This window comes from Artemia franciscana, chromosome 4, assembly GCF_032884065.1.
Source record: "Artemia franciscana chromosome 4, ASM3288406v1, whole genome shotgun sequence".
In the NCBI taxonomy this organism is placed as follows: Eukaryota; Metazoa; Arthropoda; class Branchiopoda; order Anostraca; family Artemiidae; genus Artemia; species Artemia franciscana.
In genome coordinates this window covers 2,963,659-2,991,566 of record NC_088866.1, presented here as the reverse complement: position 1 = coordinate 2,991,566, position 27,908 = coordinate 2,963,659, and the positions used below count along the sequence as shown (strand labels likewise).

The window sequence follows — 27,908 nt, the reverse complement described above, 5'->3', positions numbered from 1 at the left end:
AAAGGACATTCTTAAACAATTGATAAGCTTATTCTGACTTTGCATAGCAAAATGAAGAAAATTGTAAAGAAGAAAGGGGCTAGGTCAGTTACCCTTCTTAGAAAGGGTCAATTTTAATCCGAGTCGTTCAAATCATTTTTCAGTATGGTTCGGCTTTTTTGCTTATATTTGAGTTGAGAGGGGGCACTGTAATTAATAATTCCCGAGTGCCACCAACCCTAGGAACGGCTCTGATTTTAATTTAGTGGTTTTCTTTTTTAGTTTTTTTTTTTTTTTAATTGCATGTATATATTTTTGATCTTTATTCACTTTTTTGCACTGAGGACAGTGGAGCAGAAGATGTCGACCAAAATATCGGCATATTCGAATTTCCTTTTTGCACCGACTGGAAAATTTTTTTTTTATCTTCCGTAATTTGCTTCATTTTCTAAGTGTACATTTGTGCCATAACGTCACAATCTTTTTTCGCGCATGCTTGATTTTCCGGTGTTACATTAAACGGTCAAAACGATTTCTATTTAATGTGTAATTTTTAGTAGCCTGCAAAACAAGCAATGCTTTAATTTTTCGCAACTCTATCTTCATCAGAAAAACACAATCTTTAAAATTCAAATTAAGTATGATCAAATAAGAGTAGGAAACGCTTTGAAGAATACAAATCTATTTCTCGCAAGAATAAAAATAGAAATAATTATCAAAACCTGACAAATCACTGATAATTAGATAATTAGTGAGGTACAAAGGATATTGACTGATAAATTAAATTGTCAAGCGACAAATTGACGCTGTAAGACAAAGACAAAACATTTCTAAAAATAACGAAAATTTTGATAGTTCCTCCAAACAGTACAAGGCGCTGTCAAATATCATATCTGTGTTTAGTATTTAATTTCTATATTTTATAACCTTTACGCATTCTTAGTAGCTTTTATTTTCTAATTACCAACATACTAATAATTTTAATTGATTGATAATTGTGCTGCAGTAGCAAAGATTATTTTATTATTATTTTTCTCCCGATTTCAGTTTACTGTGACAAGGATCTAACCTCTGTGATTTTTACGAAGTGTGGACCATAAAATGGATTGATGAACGGGACGTTACATTTTGTAAAGTTTCGTGTTACCCTTGCCTGAATTCAAAAAGGATAGCTTTCGCTTATATTTCCGCAAGTGCCTACAATGTCCGAGTAGGGTTGCCACCCGTAGCAAAAAAGGGCTATTTTGGCACTATTTTGTTATGTGTAGAACTGTAGCATATGCTCAGGGTTGCTAAGATAGCACGAAAGTGCTTGTTGTTGATGCTACGACAAATAAAACAAACCGCTGGAAGTGAAGACTGTCTTCGGTAAAGTGCAAATGACACTCTTGCCTTTATAAGGTTCAGGGAGCGTTAGCCCAACTCCTGTTCGTGGTAATTTCTATCTGTTTTAAGTTTAACTCAATTATTAATTGCTATTACTGTTTGTTTTGGATACAAAATATTTTCTGAAAGTAAAATCTGCTCGCTTTAAGATTGAATTATGAAGTGACTAAAGTTCTACATTTTGTTCAATATAACTCTTTATTTTTCTTCAAAGGTAAGTTTCCATTTGACCTCCTTAGTCAAAAATTTGAAATCCACTTGACCCCCCCCCCCCTTCCCGTCATATATGTCTCATCAAAGTTTCAAGCAAATTTCTTTAACCATTAATTTCTGTTTCCGATTCATTGAGTTTTAGATTAGATAGATTTATTTTCCGCATAACCGTACAGTAATTACACAACAATCAACAAACCCCCACAAGGGCTCCATGGTCAGTAGGAGCCTTTAAGCATAAGTCTAAGCATAAATACAAGTGGCATACAGGTTTATAGTGAAAAGTTATTCATGAGTGGATTGGGGTTAAAAATTGGGTACTCCTTTCCCCATTCCCCAAAAAGAGAACTTGAATTTCCCTTGCCCAACCTTCCCTCCGTTCTCCAAAAGTGCCTAAAAGTTCCCATTCCATCACCCGACTCATTCCAAAAATGCTGCAGACATGTTATAGTTTTAACTTCTGAAAAGCGAAATCAGGCATACAAACCGATCTGGGTTTATGATTAAACATGTAGGTGTTGTTATTGTGTTGCGAGAGCAACACTTTGGTTTTGTCCCGGTTTTTTTTTTTTTTTCCTATGCCGCCGATCTCAGCTTATTCCTGGAAACTGGTAAGGGTCTAACCTGTGCGGTTTTTACGGAAAGTGTGGACCTCAGGCCGGATTGATGAATATGACATTACATTTTGGAAAGCTCCGTAGAACCCTTGCCTGGGGCCAAAAAGGATGGTTTTTGCTTGTCCTCGAGCCAGAGCCTATGGTGTGCGAACTGAAGTGGAGTTATATAGCCTATGTCAGAGAGGAGTATCTGAAGTTGTGCAGCCAAGCTTTCGTTTCATCAAACCATGTTTCTGCTTTCGAGTGGAAAGCTCCGTTCTAGCAGGCAAGCAGGCAGGCACCAGTTTCAAATTGAAGATGGACTAAAATCTATAAGTGTTAAATATATGCGGTAGTTCCCCGGCCCCACAGCCAATATATCTTCTTTGAGTGATAAATAGAAAAATTTACAGAAACAAAAAAGTGCGATTTTCCCACGGGTCCGAAAGTGCTGCCATCTATTGTTTCTAGCCATTTCTGTTCGTGATTTCAGCTGACTTTACCATTCTTTAATTTTCTACTTGGGATTGCAATAGAGAAATGGTATCAGATATACCTCTTAAACTTTAAACGTTCTCTCATTGCTAAAGAAATTAGAGCTTATCCTTTGCTCCTTTCTAAGTGGTGGTGTTAGAAAGTTGGCCTCCGGCAAAAAAGTCAACTTTTGAACTAAGACAGATAGAATTTTTTTTTCAATGACAATCGATAGACCTTGATGAGCTGATCAAAGTATATGTCATCTATTTTTTGTTACAAAAATTCCTTCATGACATACACCAGTTTGAAAGTTTCAAGGGGTTGACAACTTCAGTGGTAAGGTACACACTTGAACCAAAAATAGGCTGATACCAATTGTGAGATATGTAGGGGACTTCCAAGCAACAGTAGATTATTAGCTTATAATCATCTTTGGCAATGAGGGGTTTGCAACTTTTGCTGATTGGTGTACCTATTATCTGTTTCTGGTGTAATTGATGGTAAGAACAACTTGGTTCCCGATTGTAAGACATGTAGGGGAGTTGTAAGTAATAATCGGCTGTTAGGCTACAATGACTTCAGCGACAAGGGGTTTGCAACTTTTGCTAGTTGGTGTACCCATTATTTGTTTCCGGTGAACTTGGACGTATATCACGGGAGAGGGACTTGTAAGTAAGAATCGGTTGCTAGAGGGGTTCATCAGAGGCTAAAAATTTGTGCAAATTGGTGCACATCTATGGTATTTGATCCTGAAAAGTCACGAATAGCTTTATAATACCAACTAGATTATATAAGATAATGTTCCAAGTTTCCATCGGTCACGATGTCTACGATTGAAAAGGATAAAGTTCAACTGGCTGCAAACTCAATTTAGTCCCTTCTTCCGATATTCTTTTGCTGTTGTTTTTTCAACGCTGAAGAACTTGATCATGTGATTACTGATTGTGTTCTGCTTTGAATATGCCGTTTTGAATGCTTTGATAGTTTTGACAACTTCAGAATTTAACCGATAGCGAAGAAACAAAACCAAAGTGTTGCTCTCGCAACACTTTTATCGGCGAAGCCGGACAAAGGTTGCCGCAACACTTCACGTTGCCCAGGCAACGTAGGTCTAGTTTGGAACTCAATTCCAGAGAGTGTTAGGTGTTCTGAAAACCTTATGTTATTTAAAGTAAGAATAAAAAATTATTTTTTGAATAAATTATAAATTATATTGGTTAAATTTTTATCCCTTTTTTCCTTATTTTTTATATGATGAGAGATGGCTGTTTAAAGATTGTATAGTGTTTGGTCTGTTTTTTTTTTTTTTTTTTTTTTTTTTTTTTTTTTTTTTTTGCGTATTTCTTTGATTTTGAATGAATAGTTATCATTTATTTGTTGTAGTTTTGCTGCTGAACAGGGACATTTTAGGTCCCTAAATTGAGCAGCATATTATTGATTGTAAGTGCAATTTTAGTAATTTTTATTTGATGAAATAAACGCATACCTACCTACCTACCTAAAAACTTAATACACTTAACTGTTCCTCAGATATTGCAGATTCGCCATAGTGACAATTTGCCTGCAGATAGCGTCTTTTAATTATGTTCAGCGTCCCCCTCAATATTCCCAAAAGTTTCAGCCGAATTCCCTTAGCCGTTCCTGAGATATTGTGAATATGTCATTTTGGCACCTTGCATGCACTTAGTGTCTTTGGATACAGCTCAATATCCACTCAACATTCCCTGAACGTTTCAACTTAACACCCTTAGCAGTTTCTTAGATATTGCATATTCATCGTTTTGAACTTCTGTCCACGTATTGACTCATGATTTGGTTCAACATCCTCCTTAACATTCCCTGAAAGTTTCAACTAAAAATCCATGGCTATTCCTGAGATACTGCAGATGCGCTATTTTTGACGACCATGTTGCACACAGTGTCTTTTGATTTGATTGAACATCCCCTTCAATATTCCCTGTGAGTTTCACGCCCTTTTGACATCCTGGAAACAGGGGATGTCTTAGTTTAGTTTAATATCCTCTTGAACATTCTCTGTAATTTGTAACTTAATACCTTTGGCAATTCATGAGATACAGCAGATGCACAATTTTAACCTGAATATCAACGATGTCTTTTGACCTAGTTGAACACCCCCCCCCCCCTCAACATTCCATGAAAGTTTCAACTTAAAACACATAACCACTCCCGTGATATTGAAGGTATATTATTTTGACACTTGGATGTACTTAGTGTTTTTTTTTTTTTGTTTAGTTCGTCGCCAGCAGTCAAAGAAATTCTCAACTTAATATCTTAAAAGTTCTTGACATATAGAAAATACCAAATTTTGAAAACTTGGAGGCACATAATGTCTTTTGATGTAATTCAACATCCCCTAAATAAATCCTGAAAGTTTCAACTTATTACCCCCTTTTGAGACACCCAGGATCAAATATTCACCTTTTCTACTTGTAAACCTAAATATAGACAATGGGCAACTTCCGCGACATACGGTCCTTGTCCTAGGGGCTGGGGTTTCATTAGTCTGATAATTATCCATTCTTTCTTCCTCTCAACACATTCCTTACAAATGTACAACGAATCAATTGGTAAATAATATATTCTTTTGTCAGTCCAAAATATTGTTTTAAAAAATTAGACTGCTTAATTTCAAAAACGTCATTTAGGAAATAACTTTCTATACTTGAAAAGAATAAAAAGACAAGTTTGGACAAAAAATGCCCTTTTAAAATAGTAAAATTAAATGAAAATAACAAGATTCAATCGTTATAAAAAATATTCCTTTATTTCATGTACTCTTGATTAGTATTGTGTCTGTTTGATTTTTTATTGCTAATTTTTTGTTGATCCTTTGGCAAGTAAAGACCAGAGCGATCGAAATACACGTCGTTTGCAGTAAAAACACAAATTATACCGATGGGTTTTATAGGGTTTGAGAGTTTGCATCGAATAAGAGATCTATTATCTATTAGGATTTAGATTCAAGAATTTGATTGAAAGACATATAAAGAAATTGAATCAACCAAAAAGGCGACAGAAGTGATTCATCTCGAAGCGATGTACTGCCAAAGGGCATGGACGACTGAAGAGAAAGGAAACTGAACCATGTCTACGAGGAACAAACCAACACCATCAACCACAATTATCTAACAAAACCATAAAGCTTATTATAAAAAAAAACTTTTACAGTAATTGTTTTTTTGTGTATACCTGTACAATTTTTTTTTAGTTTCCTATGTAAAGAGCAAAGTGGACTCTCTCTATTTTTTCGTCTTTTTTTTTCTTTTCACCAAGGAACTTCGCATGGATGGAGTTGTCGAAGAAACTTCGGAGGAGGCTAAATCGATTGGAAAATTTAAAGTTCTTGTGTTCTTTGTTAGACTCAAAAGTGATTGGGGGCAAGTACCCTCCCCCTTATTCCCCTAAACATTAAACAGGCATAACTCAGGAATAGCTTCAGGTGTTAAGTTGGAAGTTTCAAGGATTGATAAGGGGAATGATCAATTGACCAAAAGGCAATATGTGCACAATATTAATACTACAACTGACTTCTCTATTGTGAATACTAATAAGGACTAAGGTTATAAGATGAAAATTAGAGGAAACGATGAGGATAAGTTGAACTATTTCTAAACACACTATGAGCATATAGGTTGTCAAAAGGATATATCAGCAATATATCAGGAACGGCTTAGAGTATTAAGTTGAAATTTCCAGGGTATGTTAGGTGGGAGTTTGAACTAGCCAAATGACACTTAGTCCATGCTGATACTACTACTTATTCTACTACTAGTCAACTGCTTCTACTTAGGATAAGGGTATTAATGTGGAACTTACTGGAAACGTTGAAGGGATGTCAAACTAAATCCAACCATACTTTGCGTATACCGGTTGTCAAAAGGGCGTATCAACAACATCCCAGGAACGGATTAGGGTATAAAGTTGAAACTTCCAGGGCATGTTAAGGAGGATGTTAAACAAACCAAAAGGCACTATCTGCATACTACTACTGCAACTGGTATTACTACTACAACTGCTAATGCTACTACTATCACTACTACTACTACTGAAGCTATGTATTAAGATAAAACTTTCAGGGAATTTTAAACTTAATTCAAACTTGCAATATAGAAACAGGTTATCAAAAGGGCGTAACAGCTATGTCCCAGGAACAGGTTAGAGCAATAAGCTGAAATTTTCAGTGCATGTTGAGTGGGATGATGAACCAACCAAAGGGTACTACTTCAACTACTTCTGCTGCTACTGCAACTACTAAAACTAAGACTAAGGGTATTAAGGTGAAATTTTAAGAAAAGGTCTAGGGGGTGTTGAATTAAATCACAAGACACTCTATCTATGCAGGCTGTCAAAAAGGCGTATGGGCAATATCTCAGAAACAAGTTAGGGTTTTAAATTCAAACTATCAGGGCATGTTGAGGTGACATTGAACTAACTAAAAAGGCAATATGAGGATACAACTACCGCTACTACTAAACCGCTACTAGTCCCACAACTCCAGCTACTGCTACTGCAACTACGATTACTACAATTACTAACGTTGTGGATATTACAGTAAAACACTTCGATTGCGGCTAGATGCTACTACTTGCGACTGCTGCTACTGCTAAGTCTAGAACTGCTACTACTACTGCTCCAACAGTTTCCAACTGTTTCTTTTGACTTATTATTTTTGACTAATTATTTGACTTATTTCTGCTCATTTGTGGTTTAAAGTACCTCTTTACTTTTCTTTGAAATAATTCTTTAGTAAAAAAAAAGTTTTTTTTAACTAATTACTAAAAGGAACAACAAAGTACATTTTACTTTTTACTTCGCTTGTACTTGAATTTTATTTTGCTTTGTTTTTTCGCATTTACTTTTTTAATTTAATTTGAATGCAAACTTTAAATAACTAGACTCAGTTAAGGATTTTTCTACTTCTGCTTATTAACCGGTTTCTAATCTCCGGTAATAATTGTTTTATACAATAGGTAAGTGGCGCTAGTAGTTTCAACTCCTATTACGACATATGGGTGCACCAAATATATCCCTTTATTAGTTTTATATTACATTTTTCAAAGTGGTGGCCCCTGTGCCTTGTAGGAAAGACATTCGTCCAACCAGAAATAGCACACTACCGTCACGCATGGTGTACGAAACCTGATGTATCTATGGTTTCTTAGAGTTAGATAACCCTGGCTTTTTGCTAGCACCACTCAAAAATAAACCCTACTAAAGAAAATCCAGAACCATGCATAAGCCCCCAGTTGCACAAAAGATGCAAAACTTAAATAATAAAGACCTACAAACCTTAAAAGTATGGTTGCCGTCTCAGGAACACGGTATACCTGGAGAAAAAATGAATGGGAAAAAGTAATCCGAAATTCGGATGAATCTTAAAATATTTAAAAACAGACATATATAGCTGTCATATCAAACCAAAAATCAAATTACCAACACTACAAATGGACAAAAGGAAAAATACTGAGTTTTCGAAACTGAAATTGACCCTTAAATACAAATGCTGCATTGAAAGCTAAAAAAATAATGGATGGGGGAAAAAATATAGCCATAGAAGCTAAATGACGAAACTCCTAAAAATTTTACTTTTCAAAGAAACTTACTGTTTCCGAAGGACGAAGTACATTTTCAAATTTGAAATTTTCTGTATCTTTCAGATAAAACATTTCAAAAAGTAACGAGATGAAGGAATGAATTTATTGACAAAGAAGATAAAATTACAGTGAATTTCACAATATATTACATTATTTATAACGAATGTATGTACAAACGAAGACAGTTTTTTGGTCCCTTTTATTGCCTTTTGTCAGGTTTCGTTTTCAGAAATCAATTTTTTTTTCTATTTTTTTGTCTGTACTTGGCTTCCCTTAGCCTAAGAGCTTAATGACCTGAAGACTATGGTTCCAAAATTTTCTGCATAAACTTTCAAAGCATCAAACATTGTCACAATTTTTCTTTTCAAAGGAAAACTAGGGTTTCCAGAAAGGATACACTATGCTTTTATATTATAAGTGTTCTTTATCTTTATTTGAGACTTTTAAATCATATTCAGGTGCAGGAATAAATTCATTTATAGATAGTGATTTCCAAGACAAGACAAGAGATTTCCCCAGCAGAAACCATAACTTGCAAGCCTGGGAAGAAATGTCTGAATCAAATTCCTATGTGGAATATCAATTAAAAAATGGTATCACAAAAACCAGAGAGAGAGAGACAAATAAAGACACAATTTAAGAAATGGGATGAGGACCACCCCCAGGAAGAACATATAAACACCATCATAAACACTTGTTCAACTTTCATTATCAAGGTATTTTTCTAACATTATCTATCAAAATTCCTTTTAGTTTATTTCTTAAATAAATCACAGGTATATAGGATTAAATCTTGTTTCAGATTACAGCCTACTTATTCGAAACATGAAACAAAATATACCTGATTCACAAGGACGTAGCCATGATTTATGTTCGGGGGGGGGATAAAAAAAATTCCCAAAACACATTCAAAAATTGATTATATGCATTTTGTTACGTTTGTTATTTTTTACGAGTCGGGCAATGTTCCAGGGGAAGAGGAATATTCAAGTCTTGTAGCCCCCCCCCCCACCAGGATAGTACCAGGCTGATTAATCTTCTTCATTCCTCAGAGGATTCAGTAGTAATATTATATGCAGGTAACTCTTAGTAAAATGGATTGGCATAATATTTACATCACTTGTGACACCTATTTGTAAATATTCCTGCTCTCTGGATTAATGACTAAAGTACCATTGTAGACTAAGTAGACTCTACTTAGTAGAGTACACAGTTTCCATGAAGAGTCCCACATTTCAGAACTGTAGAATTGCAAAGCACTGACATACGGTGCGAGTCCTTATTCATTAATACTTATCATATTTCCTACAATCATAAGATATTACTGGACCATAACTCAAGACCATTGCAGACTCTACTTAGTAGAGTAAACAGTTTCCCTGAGGAGCCCCATATTTCAGAACTGTAGTTTTGCAAAGTGACGTTAGATAACATGAGTGCTTATTTGTTCATGCTAATCATATTTCATATAATCACAAAATATAACTGGCATTAACTTTAGACTATATACAGCGAATGATATAATCAATTGGCTACTCTCAAGCTGTTCGTTTTATATACTACATGTTAAGTGGGTCAGGACAAACCAATTAAGGTAAGAAGAAGGTACAAATTAACCAGAGAACCTCACAATTCTTTGGAAACCAGAAATTCTTCCCAGATAATTCGTGACATTTTCTAGATAACTTGTATGTCACTACAACTGATTTTAAAGCGAATCCATTAATAGTAATCCAACAAGAAGTTGGAGGCGGCACATACACCATGAGCCCCTATGCGGAAATCGGTGCAAAGTTGTTACCATATAGTACACTTCTTTTCATGTTGTCTGAAAAAAACTTATACATGCCAGTAAAAAGCAACCTATGAAATAGTCTTGAAAAAGGAAGTAGAACTCCCCGATTATTCCATCGAATACTTTTTCTTCAAAATAAGAGTTGGAATTAGCCCACTTTATTTCCCAAAGACTAAAAAAAAAGTCATTGTTGAGTTTGTGAGTTTATACTTTTCATCTATCTGGGCCTTTCAGAAGCCAAAATGATCAAATCCACTTTTTCACACTTTTTTTTAACTTATAGTCTTCCCACGGTGGTTGGCGCATAAGACGACCACGATGTCTCTCAACGACAAACTTTCCGGAATTTTAGACAAAAGATCTTGAAGGAAATGTCCAAGTACCACTTCTGCTGTCCACGTCTTCCGATCCTGGGAGGGACCAGACATAAAATATCATGAGGTGGACGGCCTTCCCTCATCCTCACCAAACACGCCATTGACGGTTTTTAATTCATCAGCCATTGACGGTTTTTAATTCATCAGAATCAAGTGGCCATTTCGTCTTTTCCCAGACATAGACTTCGGCAATCTTGTCTGTCGAATGAAATCAAAGCATGTGTCTTGGAAAAAAAGAAATGACCCCTTGTTTCTGTTAGGCATCCCCATACAAGTCTAGCTGCTATTAAGTGTGTTTTTAAATGCTAAAAAGATCATTGAACTTGATCACGAAACTAATGAATAATCGATATATTCAGAGGTAGGCCACTACTTTGCTCTCATAATAACGTTTTGCTTTAATTTTTATGGAATCTTAACACATCGGTAAGCGCCAAGTAAAGAGTGTTCCACAGCCCATAGCAAACGAATTGTCAGAAACACGTCAAAAAACTGTCGAGTGAGAAATTTATCCCTTGGTCCAAAATCCCTTGGGCTTCAGATGTTCCGTACAGTTTTCCAGCATTCAGGAAAATAAAGTCGAAGTTCCGTTTAGTTGCTCATTCGTTTCACCCGGTTGTCCTATTCTTCTTTTGAGGACGGCGCTTTTTATCCATTTTGTCCTCTTTTGTCGTCCAAAACAGCAAGCAAGGGCAACCATCAGTGCTTAAGTGACTTTGTCTGCACATCCTTCAGAAATAGGAAGTATGTAATTGGATGCTCCACAAGTCACCAACAACAGTTTCACAAAAAGTGGCCATTTCGTCTTTTCTCAGATATTAAATAAATAAAAACTAGTTTTTTAAACTGAAAGTAAGGAGCAATATTACAACTTAAAACGAACAGAAATTACTCCGTATATGAAATGGGTTGTCCCCTCCGCAATCTCTTGCTCTTTAAGATAAAGCTTTTAATTGTTTTAAAAAGTAGAATTGTGGCAAAGAGTCAAACTTTAGCGTAAAGAGCGAGGGATTGCGGAGGGGACAACCCATTTCATATACGGAGTAGTTTCTGTTCGTTTTAAGTTTTAATATCGCTCCTTAATTTCAGTTTAAAAAAGAAGTTTTTTATTTAAAGGTCTGAACGTTTTTGAATTAATGCATTTTTGATTTTGGCTAAATCTTAAGTTTTGTCCCAATTCTTTAAGAATGACAGCTGAATCAGAAAGGCAGTAGAATAAATAGTTGAAATTACTAAAAATACTTTAGCATAAAGAGCAAGGTATTTATCTCCTCCTAAATACCTCGCTCTTTATGCTGAAGTATTTTTAGAACCCCTCATATGCGTAATAATCTCTGTTCGTTTTAAGTTTTAATGCTACTACTTACTTTCAGTTGAAAAAACTTTTTCGTGTTTATTTTCTCATTGTTTTTTTTTATAGTAATGCTAGAAAATCCCGCGCCCTTTTCATTGAATTTCTCTTCCCCCATGACATTTTCCTTCAAGAGAAGATATTCCCACATAGCACCCTCCCCTCAACCCCAATCCAAACCAAAAAAAAATCCCCCTGAAAACGTCTGTGCACTTCCCATTAACCATTACTGTGTACAAACACTGTTCAAAGTTAGTAACTTGCAGCCCCTCCCCCAGGGACTGTGGGGGAGTGAGTCATTCCAAAGACATAGTTAATATGGTTTTCGACTATGCGGAACAAAATGGCTATCTCAAAATTTGGATTCGTTGACTTTGGGAAAAATGAGTGTGGGAGGGGGCCTAGGTGCCCTCCAATTTTTTTGTCACTTAAAAAGGGCACTAGAACTTTTCATTTCCGTTAGAATGAGCCCTCTTGCGAGATTCTAGGACCACTTGGTCGATACGATGACCCTGGGAGACAAAAAAAAAAAAATTAACACGCACCCGTAATTTGTCTTTTGGCAAAAAAATATGAAATTCCACATTTTTGTAGATAGGAGCTTGAAATTTTTGCTAAAGGGTTCTCTGATACACTCAATGCGATGGTGTGATTTTTGTTAAGATTCTTTGACTTTTAGGGGGTGTTTCCCCCTATTTTCCAAAATAAGGCAAATTTTCTCAGGCTCGTAACTTTTGATGACAAAGATTAAATTTGATGGAACTTATATATTTAGAATCAGCATGAAAATTCAATTCTTTTGATGTATCTTTTAGCATCAAAATTCCGTTTTTTAGAGTTTCGTTTACTATTGAGCCGGGTTGCTCCTTACTACAGTTCGTTACCACGAACTGTTTGATAGGCAGCAGTTATTCTCAAATTCCTAGATTCATTTTTCAAGCAGCTTAGCAAACGTCCATGATTCGTGTTAGAATTTCAGCACAGAGAAATGGGGCTCTTAAAGAGAAGAAGTTTAGATCTCAGGGACTACACTGGATTTCTCTATACATTCATTGACTCGTCAAGGGCCTTTCGAGGGCAAGCAATGCGTCAATATTCCCATCGGCTTTAATGGTACTCCCAAGGCACGGGCCAGATAGGGCTCTGACGTTGTTACGCATGATTTTTATTTTCTTCATGCTGGTCGGTCCAACCTAAATTCGAACTTTCAGTAATAATTGTCTGCAGACCCTCTCATACATGTGATAGGACGGTTTACATATCGACGAAATCCCTGTCCAAGAAAGTGTGAATCTGGTTCAGTTGCATTCCGCCTGCGAAGTTGCAAATTAAGATAATGTAATCAAAAGAATAGTAAACAGTACTGGGGGGCAAAACACAAAACTGTTGGACACCAGAGTTTACCATGAGTCGATTGGAAAGTTTAATATTCTCCGTTGGCACAGCATATTGCTCGTCTTAACGTCTTAACGCTCAATTTAACGATGAGACTGACAATCTTATCGGATAAACCATATTTTTCTACGCACATTTTCCACGTATTTTTCCAGGTATATTTTTCATTTCTATTGATAAGCTATCAGCAGAGCCCTAGCAATAATAACTCTAAACAAGCGGAAAGTCCGTTTCGTTCCCCAGCAAGTGTAAACCGAGCCCTCCATGTTCTTCCAGGGCCACACTTGGTAATTATAATTAGGATGATTAAATAGTTTTCAAAATATGCATCTAGAAAAAAATACACATGAGCAGTATACCAGGGTAGCAGAATATCGATGAGCATGTATATCTAAGAACACCGCGGTCAAAAGAGGAGGTAGGATAATAGATGCAGACCTTAGTGAAGTGCTACCCCCTACATCCAGGTTGACCCAGACTGTCACTACCTAGTATACAAGTTGAAATCGAATTATAAACCCCACAGAGACAACAGATCCACAAAGCTAGATCTGAGGTTTTTCTTCGTGGGGAGAGGGGAGGGAGAAGGGTATAATGGCTCCATAAAATCTGAACATCCACCTAAAAAGCATTTATCGCTTTAGTTCTTCCTCTCTGAACCCTCCATGACGTTTTCAACAAGATCCTGAGGGATCCAACCCCCTGTACGCACTCATGGGCGAGGCTTTTATTTTTGCAGAGGAGATTGCCGGGATTTAACCATAACATACTGAATTAAAGCTGAGCCCCCTATACTAAAAGTGAACTTATTGATCGTTTAGAACATTAAGGCTTTAATCTGAAGGGTTAGGCCAAAAGTAACGTTTAGAGGATTGATTTGGATTGTAACCCCCCCCCCCTCAAATCATACACCTATGTGTACAGCATCAAATCGCATGCAAATGTACTTGGTAATTAAAGACTAGCAAAAAAAAATCCTTTAAATTAGCAACATAACATTTACTCTAGATACTTAGTCTTGGAAAAAGTTCCAAAATCAAATTTGCAAATTCGCTAGTTTTTTAGAGGAAACAACAATATGAATACGATGCACTTCATTTTCCGCTTTAGACAAATGAGCCGAAATAATTGGTTTCATATTACGAAATCGTTACCGAGCTTCTTAGAGGAAGGAAGTATAGATTGCACACTAATTGCATCGTTTTACAGGACCATAATATTGTGCAATTATTGCAGATTACAACTTACATAACGAGATATGACGATGCAAAGTATTTATCGATTCAGCTCTTTGTTTTTACTGAATCTGGAAGTGAACCCAAATCAAGCCTTGAGGTAGGAAGTGTATCGAGAAATGTTTCATTGGAGGGGGGATCAGGGACTTCTAGAAGATGTAATCTTTTTAGGCCCTAATTTTGAACTATATTTTCACTTGTTTTCCAACTTGATTCTTTGAACCACCGACTGCAGTCACAGTCAAATCGGTACTTGTCTATTATATATAAACACACAGAAGTAATGAAGTTTGGTTTAAATAAAATATGATGAAAATAGAATAGTTTACTAGCAAAATTATGAAGGTCTTTGTTAATTATTAAACTGCGAGCTTTGGCGTCGGCTGACAGTCTCAAAGATAAGTAAAAATTCATTATTAACGCGATTCTTGACCTAGTTCGTTTCAATTCATTATTAACGCGATTCTTGAGGACACGGGTTAGTTTACTTTAACTAGCGATAGAATATAGTGTCTCACCATGGATGTTCAAATTAAGATTTAGGATTTCTCAAGGACCGAAGGACAGGCAATTATATTTTTTAAGGATAAGGGGTTGTTACCCAAAACACTACGTCAATGAACACACCATGATTGTGTACTCTTACGAGAAGCAGCATTTTACGCAAAAAGTAACATTTTTAAATACGAATGTCCCTAACAATGTCCATTTTAATGTGTTTTGCCCTGGATCAATCCTCAGATTTTGTTTCCAGCAGAAAGATACCCCCACCCCACCCCTCGAACTCTCAATAGACACAATGTACGTATCAACCAAGTCAAAATAAACGATAAAAAAATTTCCACTCTTTTATTCATTCATTTTATTCACACTAGAAGTATTTTCTATTAAAGGATGTTTGGGCCAAGAAGCTTAGCTTTTAGGTAAAAATTTCCTGGTAGCTCATAGCTTCGAATTGATTTTGACTTCAAGAGAATCGAAACTCTTGGTTCTAATTTTTTTTTTTATACAAATGTATGGTCCTGATTTCAACCAGGTATAACGTGCCCACGGTTCAACTTAAATTTACTTACGAAGCTGACGTTTTGAAACGGGCTATTTGAGGGGTTCGACACTCTTGCCCGGGGGGATGCAGGAAAGTATGCAGCTAAAATTATAAATTCACACACAAAATTACTACATCCCAAAAATTTTTGAAATTGATGAAAATGCAATTAGATTATAATGAGAATAATGAAAAAATATTGAGATAGCCATTTGATTCAGCATAGTTGAAAGATTTAATAACTGTGCCTTTGAAGATAATATTACCCACCGAGTCCCTGGGGAATGGGTTGCAACTTGCGCAGTTTGCCCGTTGCTCCCATATAGCATTTGTTATTAGGAAATATATGGAAATTTTCTGGTGGAATTTTCTGCGGGGCAAAATTTTCTACGGGGAGAATTTTCCGCAGAGAGATTTCCGGAATGGGATTTTCCAGAAGAGATTTTAAGCGGTGGGGGAGAAGGAAAGGGAACGGTATTTCCGGCATGATTTGAAGAACGATCAGAAATTATGCATAAAGAAAACGTTTTTTTTTTAGCTGAAAGTAAGCAACAACATTGAAACTTAAAACGAACAGAAAATTATTCCGTACATGAGAGGGTGTGGGCTGTCTCTTCGTCAACCGTCTTTTTAAAAGATTGTCACCAAAAGTTCAACTTTGGCAAAAAAAGTGAGGATTTAGGAAGGGGCAGCCTTCCCCCCCCCCCTAATACACAGATTATTTTCTGTTCATTTAAGTTTTAATGTTGTTCCTTACTTTCAGTTGAAAAAAACACTTTTTTATTTTAATTTCTGACTGTTTTTCAAATCCTGCCAGGAAATCACCTTCCCTCCCCCCGTGTAAAATCTTCCCCGCAGAAAAACCCTCACCATAAAAAAACCTCCGAAATTTTTTGGTATATTTCCCAATAACAAATACTATGTGTGAACAATGGGCAAATTACATACCTTACAGCCCTTTCCCCAGGAACTATGGGGGTTATGTCATCTCCAAAGTCATAATTATCCGACTTTTACAATATGCTTAATCAAGATGCTATCTCAATTTAGATCAAATGTCTTTGGAGGAAAAATGACCATGTGAAGGGGGCTAATTGTCCTCCAATGTTTTTAGCTTTTTGTTTACTTAAAAATGGCACTGGAAATTGTGACTTCCGATCAAATGAGCCAACTTCCGAGCTTCTAGGATCACTGGCGCAATACGATTACCCCTGGAGAAAACAATAATAAATAAATGAATAAGCACGCATCCGTGATCTCTCTTCTGGCACATATTCGCATATAGGAACTTGAAACTTAGTGGATTCTCAGACATGCTAAATCTAATGGCGTGATCTTCATGAAGATCGCTTGACTTTTTGAAAGTTTTCTCTCTTTTTCAGAAATTGGGCAAATCTCCTCAGGCTCGTAACTTCTGATGGATAACATTAAATTTAATTAATTTTATATATTTGGAATCAGCATAAAAATTTAATCCTTTTGATGTATCTATTGTTATCAAGATTATGTTTTTACAGTTTCGGTTACAATTGAGCCGAGTCACTCCTTACTTAATCTATTTTACTTAGTCACTCCTTTGAAATCTATAACACGGAAGAAATTAAGGGGGTAAAATGTTTAAATCTTTTGATTTCTTGACGCTGTGGTCTAAGCCCCCTCCTTATGTAGGCCTACTTGTTAGGTTACTAATGTGAAGTGTAATTAATCTTTTTAAATAAAACTTCTAGAATCTATTCAGGTTCTAGACAGTGGCATCAATTAGAGAGGGGCCTGTGCCTCCAAATGTTTTGCTCCTCCTCTCCGAAATTTTGAGAAAAGGAGGGTGATTTATCATTTTGAAATGTTTTTTAGGAGTTTTTATTGAAAAATACAAGAAAAACCACAAGATTGCAACCCCTAGATTTTGAAAAATATATTTTCCTCCCCTCCCCCTCCCAGATTTGTGTGAACTGATGTCATTAGACTAAATCTATAGACTGTTGTAACTCAAAACATAATTTGTTCGATACTTCTGACAGAGCTCCAAGGATTCTTTGTTTATTCTGCATGAATCAACAAAAACAGTCAAAATCGTCATTAAATTAATCTGTCAATAAGGCAGACGAAAATGTTAAATTTTCCAGTTATATTCGTAGCCACAGTATTGATCCCAATAGTACAAATGAGAGTACACAGATATTAAAAAAAAAAAAAACTTAAAAAAAGAGAAACTTCAACGGGGGACACACGCGTGTCAAAACAAGAAAAATCAACATTACAGTTCAGAAGATCTAACATAATTTAAAAAAAAATTCGACGGATAATGCATCACCCAAACAAATCGAATTCTAAATCTTATTACTATGGAGGTTTTCTCGTAAAAAAAAAAAAAAAAAAAAAAAAAAAAAAAAAAAAAAAAAAAAAAAAAAAAAAAAAAAAACTTGGATATTAGATATTTCATATCTGAATTGGAATATAGGGCAGGTATTTAAAAAATCATAAATACAGTGAACGAAATTTTCCGTTCAGAGACGTGTTTTAAACGCAGTCGAGTTTTCTTTATCGGAACTTAAGAGAGCTCCATAGAACTTCCCAGTTTCTCCTTTAATGCACTGATAGTGAGTAATCGGTATGTACGAATTAATGTGCCGTATGGGGATCCAGTGTACTTAAGTGACGTAGAAGCAGAGATAGTCATAGAGCGATTCTGGATCTTGGAGGCTGACAACGTTCAAAAACTAGAAATTCAGTTTTTGGAAGAAGCAGCTGAAAGGGTAGTACCAAGTAAACCAGCATAAAGGCTGTCGACAGCGATCAGTAGCGGCTACAAATCATCCAACTAAAGGATCATCCCCGTAAGATGACTTGAGAGGGTTGACGACCCAACTAGTGAAGGGATACGGCCAAAGGAATTGCACTGTTAAAAATTGGAGAATTTCATATTGAATCTTGTTTTATTTGGCACAAGGAAACCAGATTACTATGGAGACTTTCCAGCCGCATACAAATATGTACTTTGTGGCGCGACTCCCGTAGAGAGATACAAATGAATGGATTTACCCTACACTAAAAAAAGAACCAATTAGGCTCGTGAGTGAAGGACTGAGTCAAAAGTCTTTAATACATTTATGCTCTTCACACAATGATTCGTATCATACCCTAATTCAATAGTGTTCAGTATTTTTGCATATCTGGGTCATAATCATATTTAGTGTAGTAATATTTAAATTTTCTTCTGATTCAAGTTTTATTTTTATCGTTATATGTTATTACCTTAGTTAGTGCAGGAATTGGTTCCTTATTCATGTGCTATTACTTTTTCTTCTTCTTTTTTTCATTTCCCTCTACTCCGTCTTATCACATCACGTGAATGATGGGTATTCAATAAATATATAAAAATCATAAATAAATAGTTGCTCCAGGGTTATTTTTGGCACACAGGGAATTCAGAGATATTTCACTGGAATTTATTTAACAGGCCCCGTTCCCCGTTTTTGACCCAGCAGCACCTGGATTGAACCCCATGCCCCGTATTACCAAGCAGAGATCAATCCACTTCGTTACCTTTTTTGGGGAGCATTTTCACTGATAAATGCCATTTTTTTCTTTTTTTTTGTTGAGAAAACATATAATCTTGCTCCCCCGTCCTAGATTTTCTTGAATTGATACCATCAGCCACGCCTCTTACGAACAAAAGCAAATTCTTTATCTTTTTTTGTTCAAGTTGATTTTTAATTTCTGTAGTGCCTCGAAAGATTGGCCGAGGTCCTTCCCGAAATATCTGCTTGTATTAATCTACCACAGGTGATTCCATAAAAATAGAGGGATTTATTCACTTGGTTTCAAACTCTTCTGGAATGGACACGGGAACTGTACGAGTTTTCCAACATGAGTTTACAATAGAATTTGTCAGTAAAAAAGGGAACCTCAACTTTTCAGTGCACCTACAGAAAGAATAAACCATCATAATCTGAGAACAAAGCTTTGATTTTCCTTGCTTTTATCAGGAATGACCCATATAAGGTAGTTAAACTTGATATGCTTAAAACATATTCAGTGGATAAAAAATTTATATTTGATAATATTACAATAATTCGTATGTAATTAAACTATCAATAACAATGCCTTGAATTAGACTATTAAACATTGGAATGTTTTAAACATTGGAATATATATACATATATATATATATATATATATATATATATATATATATATATATATATATATATATATATATATATATATATATATATATATATATATATATATATATATATATATATATATATATATATATATATATATATATATATATATATATATATATATATATATATATATATATATATATATATATATATATATATATATATATATATATATATATATATATATATATGTATATATGTATATATATATATATATATATATGTATATATATATATATATATATATATATATATATGTATATATATATGTATATATATATATATATATTTATATATATATATATATATATATATATATATATATATATATATATATGTATATATATGTGTATATATGTATATATATATATATATATATATATATATATATATATATATATATATATATATATATATATATATATATATATATATTATCTAACCCAAATATTTAAAACAATATTTAAACCTGTCTAAGACCTAATATATTGGATAATATTCCAGTGTATTTGCCCAAAAAGCGTGATGAACAGTGAATCCTCTGGTAGAACCCCCAACAGCTTGACTCTAGTTCGGCATGTGGAGTGACATGAGAGGTGTAGCATAAGTGGGAGATGGTAACGTCGGCAATGAAGGGGGGGGGGAATTAATGCCAGGTTTTTCTTCTCACTCAATTGGACTATCTGTCTTGGCTTTTTCTACAATTAGCCATGACTTGATGCCTACAACTATTCCATTTTAATTCCAAAATCCATTTTAATATATATATATATATATATATATATATATATATATATATATATATATATATATATATATATATATATATATATATATATATATATATATACATATATATATATATATATATATATATATATATATATATATATATATATATATATATATATATATATATATATTATATATACATATTACATATACATATTATCTAACTCAAATGTTTAAAACTAAAATGTCAACTCAAATATTTTATTCCAATTAAAAAATAAATTAATAACTGAACCAAGTAAAAAAGGGAGAGGATCGCGTTATCTTCCATGGTAGGTTTAAAAAAAAGAGTCATTATTATATATAATCACTAACATATAATCTCTCAGAAATACATATAACTCACATATAATCTAACTCACAGAGTCATATCCAGGATTTTTGTTCTGGGGGTGGGGGGTTTACGCAAAAAAACCTTAAAGAAGGCACCAAAATGTTTTTTACTTTCATTTATTTTTCTGTTTTTAGGAGTCAGACAAAAATTTCAGTGAGTTTAATCTCCTAACCCTACTCCCACCTGAATACGGCCTTGTTAGCTCATTATGTACTTTCTCTAAAATATATAATCTTGGCTCAAACACTAAAATTTGAACATTTTGAAGTTTCAGAATATTGGTAAAAAATATAAAATCGTAGCATATGTCCCAGTATTAGATTGAACAGTGCACATTTTTAAAAAGTTTAAAGAATAAATAAAAAATATAATAAACTTTATAGTAAAAAGTTAGGTAAAGATACGATCTCAGCTCAGACACAACTAGAATTTGAAAAAAAAATCGTTTTATTTATTTAGGACCAAATGTTTTCGAAATACTTGCATTCAGTTACTATTACAAATAAATTACGATGTCATATAACAGAGGACAATCCTACCTTCCATCCTAGATTCTCAAAAAAGGTACATAATCGGGTTTGACCAGTAGTTTTGCCTCCACAAGGACCTAAAAATAGGGAAAAGTTACACAATTAAGTTGCTCTGAGCACATTTTCCTTGTATTGTAACCTGGGTCAGTCAAACGCGGGTTTTAAAAGGCAGATGCATCCAAAGAGAAAAACTGAAAAAGAACATGAAATGCTTTTGTCAAAAATATTAGATTACAAAAGAGTTGGAATACAAAAAAAACTGGGAAGCAAAAAAGCTGACAATCGACGACAAACAAAAAACCAAAAACAAATAGGAAATACTGATAAGGAAAAGAAGAAACTGCTGCTTTTCAAGGCAATAAAGCGTGGATTTATAAGCATCCAAATAAGAATTTGGAAATATTTAAAGGAAACAAGAGCCAAGAGCTCATATAGCATAGCACTTTTGACGAGAGATCGGATCCGGTCCGGTTATGTCAATCACGTATTTTGAACTTGTGCTTATTCTCGAACTCGCTAAAGCACTAGAAATCCCCCCAACTCCCCCAAAGAGATCGGACCTGGTCCGGTTATGCCACTCATGTATCAAGTTTCATCCCGATCTTTCCACTCTAAGCGTTTTCCAAGATTTCCGTTTCCCCACTCCACCCCCCGCAATGTCCCCAGATCAAATCCAAATTGAAAATGGAGCATCTGAGACAAGACATCTTTCTATATTTCATTAAAATCCAAGCACCCTTTCGTGAAATAAACATACCTCAATTTTCACGATTTCCCTTCCCTCCAACCCCCCCCCCCCCAGATGGCTGAGTTGGGGAAATGACTGTTATCAAGTCAATTCGTACATGTCCCTGACACACCTACCAATTTTCATCGTCCTAGCACGTCCAGAAGCACCGAACTCGCCAAAGCACTGGATATCCCCTTCCCCAATTCCCCAAAAGAGAGCGGATCCGGTCCGATTATGTCAATCACGTATCTAGGACTTCATCACGATCACTCCAATCTAAGCTTTTTCCAAGATTTCCAGTTTCCCCCCCAATGTCACCGGATCCGGTCGGGATTTAAAATAAGAGCGCTGAGACACAAGGTCTTTCTAAATATCTAATTTCATTACGATCCGATTACCCGTTCGTAAGTTAAAAATACCTCATTTTTCAAACAAACACAAAGTAGAATTTTCCCAATTAACTGTCACTCCACTCCCCTCCCCAGATGTTCAAATCGGAGAAGCGACTATTTCTAATCTATTCTGGTCCGGTCCCTGATATGCCTGCAAACTTTAAGCGGTCGCTATATTGATCGCGTATCTAGTTTCTGATCATCTTCATGTAAATTTGGGGTCACCCGGGATTAGAGCCGGAGACCTCTCGTACTCTAAGTGAGAATCATTCCACTAGACTAACAAGCCACACTGAAGAACAAAAATCATTTGTTTTATCGCAAATAAAATTCTTCTCAACTATCTCGTTCGCTCGCTCCGCCCCAGATGGTCGAATCTGGGAAGCGACTATTTCTAATTTAATCTGGACTGGTCCCTGATACGCCTGCCAACTTTCATCGTCCTAACTTATCTGGACGTATCTGAACTAGCGAAACCGGGACCGACAGACAGACAGACCGACTGACAGAAATTGCGATCGCTATATGTCACTTGGTAAATACCAAGTGCTACAAAAAGACAAAAGATGAAATAACGCTTGCACCCTACTACTACAGACACAGCAAGGGTTAGACATGTCGAAGGTGAATTAAAACTAGGTTCAACCATACTCCCTTTTTTGGCCAAAACTACCATTTTTACCTAAAAAGAGTAGAAACAGCACTAATCAATCAACAAAATCTTATGACGTGGACAAATTAACTTTAAAAATGATGGCGTTGCTGCACCTCAAAGTCCCTTAAAGGTGTTATCCCTGGGGCTTTGAGGGGCTCATGGCCCATCAAAAGCTAGTGTAATTCTCACTTTAATGGAAATTCTATGGATTGCCTGAATGCGAAATAATGTATAGAAAAGTGTTATTTTTCAAAAATCAAACCTAAATGAATTATCACAATTGTTTTATGTCAATTTATTTTACAACAAATAATTGAGGTTGTATAACCCCTAAAACCTCCAAAACGCTAGAGGATCATTTATATTTTACCGGCAACTAAATAAAAACCTGAATTTGAAAGCTTGATTTAGTCAATAGATTTTCTGCACATTTAAAAGGAGAATAACTGACAAAAAAAAATAATTACAAAATTACTTATAATTAAAAAATTATCCAAAGATGAAATTAATTAAATGAAAAATAACAATCAACTATTGGAAAAAAATTAAGAAAATTTTTGACTAAAAAATGGGTTAAAAACGAAATAAAAAAAAAAACACAAAAAATTTTGGCTCAGCATTTCGTTTGCAATTAGAAGACACTGAAGGCTTTGCCACCTTCATTGGAAATTTGCTTTATTTTTTAATTAATTATTATATTATTAATATATATAATTAATATATTATATTATTAGTATATTATTATATTAATTATAATTTAATTAATTATTATTATACAGTTCTCTTTGTCAGAGAACTGTATCTGAAAATAATGTAGTGAATAATCCAGAAGTTCATTGTTTTGTCAATGACGCGAAAAGCTATTTATTTTTTGTGTATAAAAATGCTAGTTTCAATTATATTATTTTAGTAATACTACTTATGACGGTCGCTGTATATGTAGGTCGAGATATCTGGACTTTAGTACCTATTTTTTTCACTGTCTAAATAAATGGAATTATCCCCATCTAAAAATTTATTTATTTATTTAAAAATTCATTTATTTAAAATTTTATTTATTTAAAAATTTATTTGTTCGATAGAACGGCAGAGTGGTCTAAAACAAGGATAGTTTAAGGTGTTACGTCGAAAATATATTTTTGTTTGTTTTAAGTTTAATTTATTGTTCTTATTTACAGTTTTTTTTAGACTTCCTTTCTTAAGTAGGCAGATTTCTGCACTACTTAGGTTGGAAGTCTTGCACACGATGACATTTAATAAAAATATATACAAGAGATATATCACCAATTTACTAGGTCAGCGATACTGCGTTCACTGCAAATTTTATGTTGACCTGGTTGTCTGTCCAGGGTCAATCTTCATTTTTTTGCAGTTGTGACTTTCTGGGTTTTTATATGTTTTTACGTGGATCTGACATGATTATTAAGCTAACTTTGTGCTATTTTACGAGCTGAGCTTAGCCTATTCTATTATAAAAAAATAAAATACTCAAAAAGTTTTTTTTTTAATATTATAAAAAATATTGAATATAAAAATAGGAAACAGCACGGATTTATTTCCAAGCTAGTTAAAATACAAAGATAAACGCAGGTACCATTCTGAGACTGTCTGAAATCCATCTCTAACCACCACCCAATCAGAAAATTTCCCCTATTTTGTCTTTTAGGGAGCTTAACATGCTCATTTAACAAACCATAATTAATCTGCTCTCTTTCCTTTAGCTATAGGGCAGACTGACAGAATTCAGGGCAGATTGAAGAAATCTCAATCAAGTGGAAAACTATCAATCTTTTCTTCAGATCTTTTCAACAATATTCTCAAATACAAGGAATGTATAAAGCAAAATTATGCTCAAGTTATAAACAATAAATACTTTATTATCTATATTACTTTATTATAAATTGTGTTTGTTAAAATTTATTATTATGTTATTTAATACTTTTTTTTTTCAATATGAGCACCAAACATCCAAAAGAAACATGTAATAAAGATGGGTTAGTTGAAATCCATATCTTATTGTTATTTTTACTTTTGTTATTTTTACTTACGTAAATTTTACTTATTGTTTTGCGAGAGCAACACTTTGGTTTTGTCCCGGTTTTTTTTTTGTTTTTTTTGTGTTGCGAGAGCAACACTTTGGTTTTGTCCCGGTTTTTTTTGTTTTTTTTTTTTTTTTTCCTATGCCGCCGATCTCAGCTTATTCCTGGAAACTGGTAAGGGTCTAACCTGTGCGGTTTTTACGGAAAGTGTGAACATCAGGCCGGATTGATGAATATGACATTACATTTTGGAAAGCTCCGTAGAACTCTTGCCTGGGGCCAAAAGGGATGGTTTTTGCTTGTCCTCGAGCCAGAGCCTATGGTGTGCGAAGTGAACTGGAGTTATATAGCCTATGTCAGAGAGGAGTATCTGAAGTTGTGCAGCCAAGCTTTCGTTTCATCAAACCATGTTTTTGCTTTCGAGTGGAAAGCTCCGTTCTAGCAGGCAAGCAGGCAGGCACCAGTTTCAAATTGAAGATGGACTAAAATCTATAAGTGTTAAATATATGCGGTAGTTCCCCGGCCCCACAGTCAATATATCTTCTTTGAGTGATAAATAGAAAAATTTACAGAAACATAAAAGTGCGATTTTCCCACTGGTCCGAAAGTGCTGCCATCTATTGTTTCTAGCCATTTCTGTTCGTGATTTCAGCTGACTTTACCATTCTTTTTTTTTTCTACTTGGGATTGTAATAGAGAAATGGTATCAGATATACCTCTTAAACTTTAAAAGTTCTCTCATTGCTAAAAAATTAGAGCTTATCCTTTGCTCCTTTCTAAGTGGTGGTGTTAGAAAGTTGGCCTCCGGCAAAAAAGTCAACTTTTGAACTAAGACAGATAGAATTTTTTTTTCAATGACAATCGATAGACCTTGATGAGCTGATCAAAATATATGTTACCCATTTTTTGTTACAAAAACTCCTTCATGACATACACCAGTTTGAAAGTTTCAAGGGGTTGACAACTTCAGTGGTAAGGTACACACTTGAACCAAAAATAGGCCGATACCAATTGTGAGATATGTAGGGGACTTCCAAGCAACAGTCGATTATTAGCTTATAATCATCTTTGGCAATGAGGGTTTGCAACTTTTGCTGATTGGTGTACCTATTATCTGTTTCTGGTGTAATTGATGGTAAGAACGACTTGGTTCCCGATTGTAAGACATGTAGGGGAGTTGTAAGTAATAATCGGCTGTTAGGCTACAATGACTACAGCGACAAGGGGTTTGCAACTTTTGCTAGTTGGTGTACCCATTATTTGTTTCCGGTGAACTTGGATGTATATCACGGGAGAGGGACTTGTAAGTAAGAATCGGTTGCTAGAGGAGGTTCATCAGAGGCTAAAAATTTGTGCAAATTGGTGCACATCTATGGTATTTGATCCTGAAAAGTCACGAATAGCTTTATAATACCAACTAGATTATATAAGATAATGTTCCAAGTTTCCATCGGTCACGATGTCTACGATTGAAAAGGATATAGTTCAACTGGCTGCAAACTCAATTTAGTCCCTTCTTCCGATATTCTTTTGCTGTTCTTTTTTCAACGCTGAAGAACTTGATCATGTGATTACTGATTGTGTTCTGCTTTGAATATGCCGTTTTGAATGCTTTGATAGTTTTGACAACTTCAGAATTTAACCGATAGCGAAGAAACAAAACCAAAGTGTTGCTCTCGCAACACTTTTATCGGCGAAGCCGGACAAAGGTTGCCGCAACACTTCACGTTGCCCAGGCAACGTAGGTCTAGTTTTTACTTTTGAAACACCCCGTATTGCTTTAGTGTTTTGACACACTGTGTTTCAAACTTCAGTGTTTTCTCTGAATGCATTATTTCTGTTTGACTTTTTCTTATCAAACTTCTAGTTGCTTTTTACATCTTACATTTCTGGCAACAAAGACACATGCGCCCAAGGAAGAGATGATAGTACTCGGAAAGTACTTGCTTTCTAAATCTCAGCACTGTGACATTCTACCTGATCAACCTCTACCATCAAGAACGAGAAAGCAAGATAAGTTAGTTCCCGTTAAAGCAAGAACAAGCCGATATGGTAATTCTTTCGTCCCGGTTTTCGTCAAAATGTATAATAAGAGTTAATATTTATAGTTTTATTTATATTTACAAGTGTAGCTTGATTTTGAATATGTTGTAAAGAAACACAAATCAGCGACAGCTGTCAAGGTTTTGCTATTAAACCTGTCTACTACTACTACTAATAAGAGGGAACCTTTTCCCAACAATGGGTGAAAGTGACCCCCCCCCCCAAAAAAAAAAAAATTGTGAACAATTTGAAACTAAATTATATACTTTACTATACATTATTGCTACACTTTACTACATACTATAATTTATTCTTGTATACTATACTTTAGTACAGGATATTGCAAACTTTTGCTTTACCTTCATCAATGAATCAATCAATCATTTTATTCATACTAAAGCAATTTACAAATGTCTACTGTTTACTGTTTTTCTTTATTCAACTTAGAAAATACAAAAACAATTTTATGCCCCAACAGAGAGCAGAGCTCGTAAGGCTGGGACAGTGCAACTTACAAAGACATAGAAAAAACATCAACATCTCATTATACTAATAATTCCAAAAATTAACACGGCAAAATACAAACAAAATAGAAAAAAAAAGAAATGTGAAACTGTTATTTGGCTGAAGAAGCTTAGTTTGTTGTGGACCACACAATACAATAAAAAACACTGAAAGAACAATAAAAAATATGCTAAATCGCATAATACATGCAAAATAAAGATAAAGGAGAATATAT

General features: G+C 34.7%; 1 protein-coding gene across 3 annotated transcripts in view; it reads right to left on the bottom strand.

The window, feature by feature from the left end:
- LOC136025862 (TRPL translocation defect protein 14-like) overlaps window positions 1-27,908 on the bottom strand; it is an 81,452-nt gene that overhangs the window by 41,978 nt on the left and 11,566 nt on the right. For 2 of the 3 annotated variants that reach the window (XM_065701900.1, XM_065701901.1), the window contains exons 3-4: window positions 21,320-21,387; window positions 7,962-7,999 (exon numbers count right to left, since the gene is read on the bottom strand). In XM_065701900.1, coding sequence (XP_065557972.1) covers window positions 7,962-7,999; window positions 21,320-21,387 — 106 coding nt within the window. The remainder of the gene's footprint in view (window positions 1-7,961; window positions 8,000-21,319; window positions 21,388-27,908) is intronic. The other variant, XM_065701902.1, reaches the window with a different exon arrangement.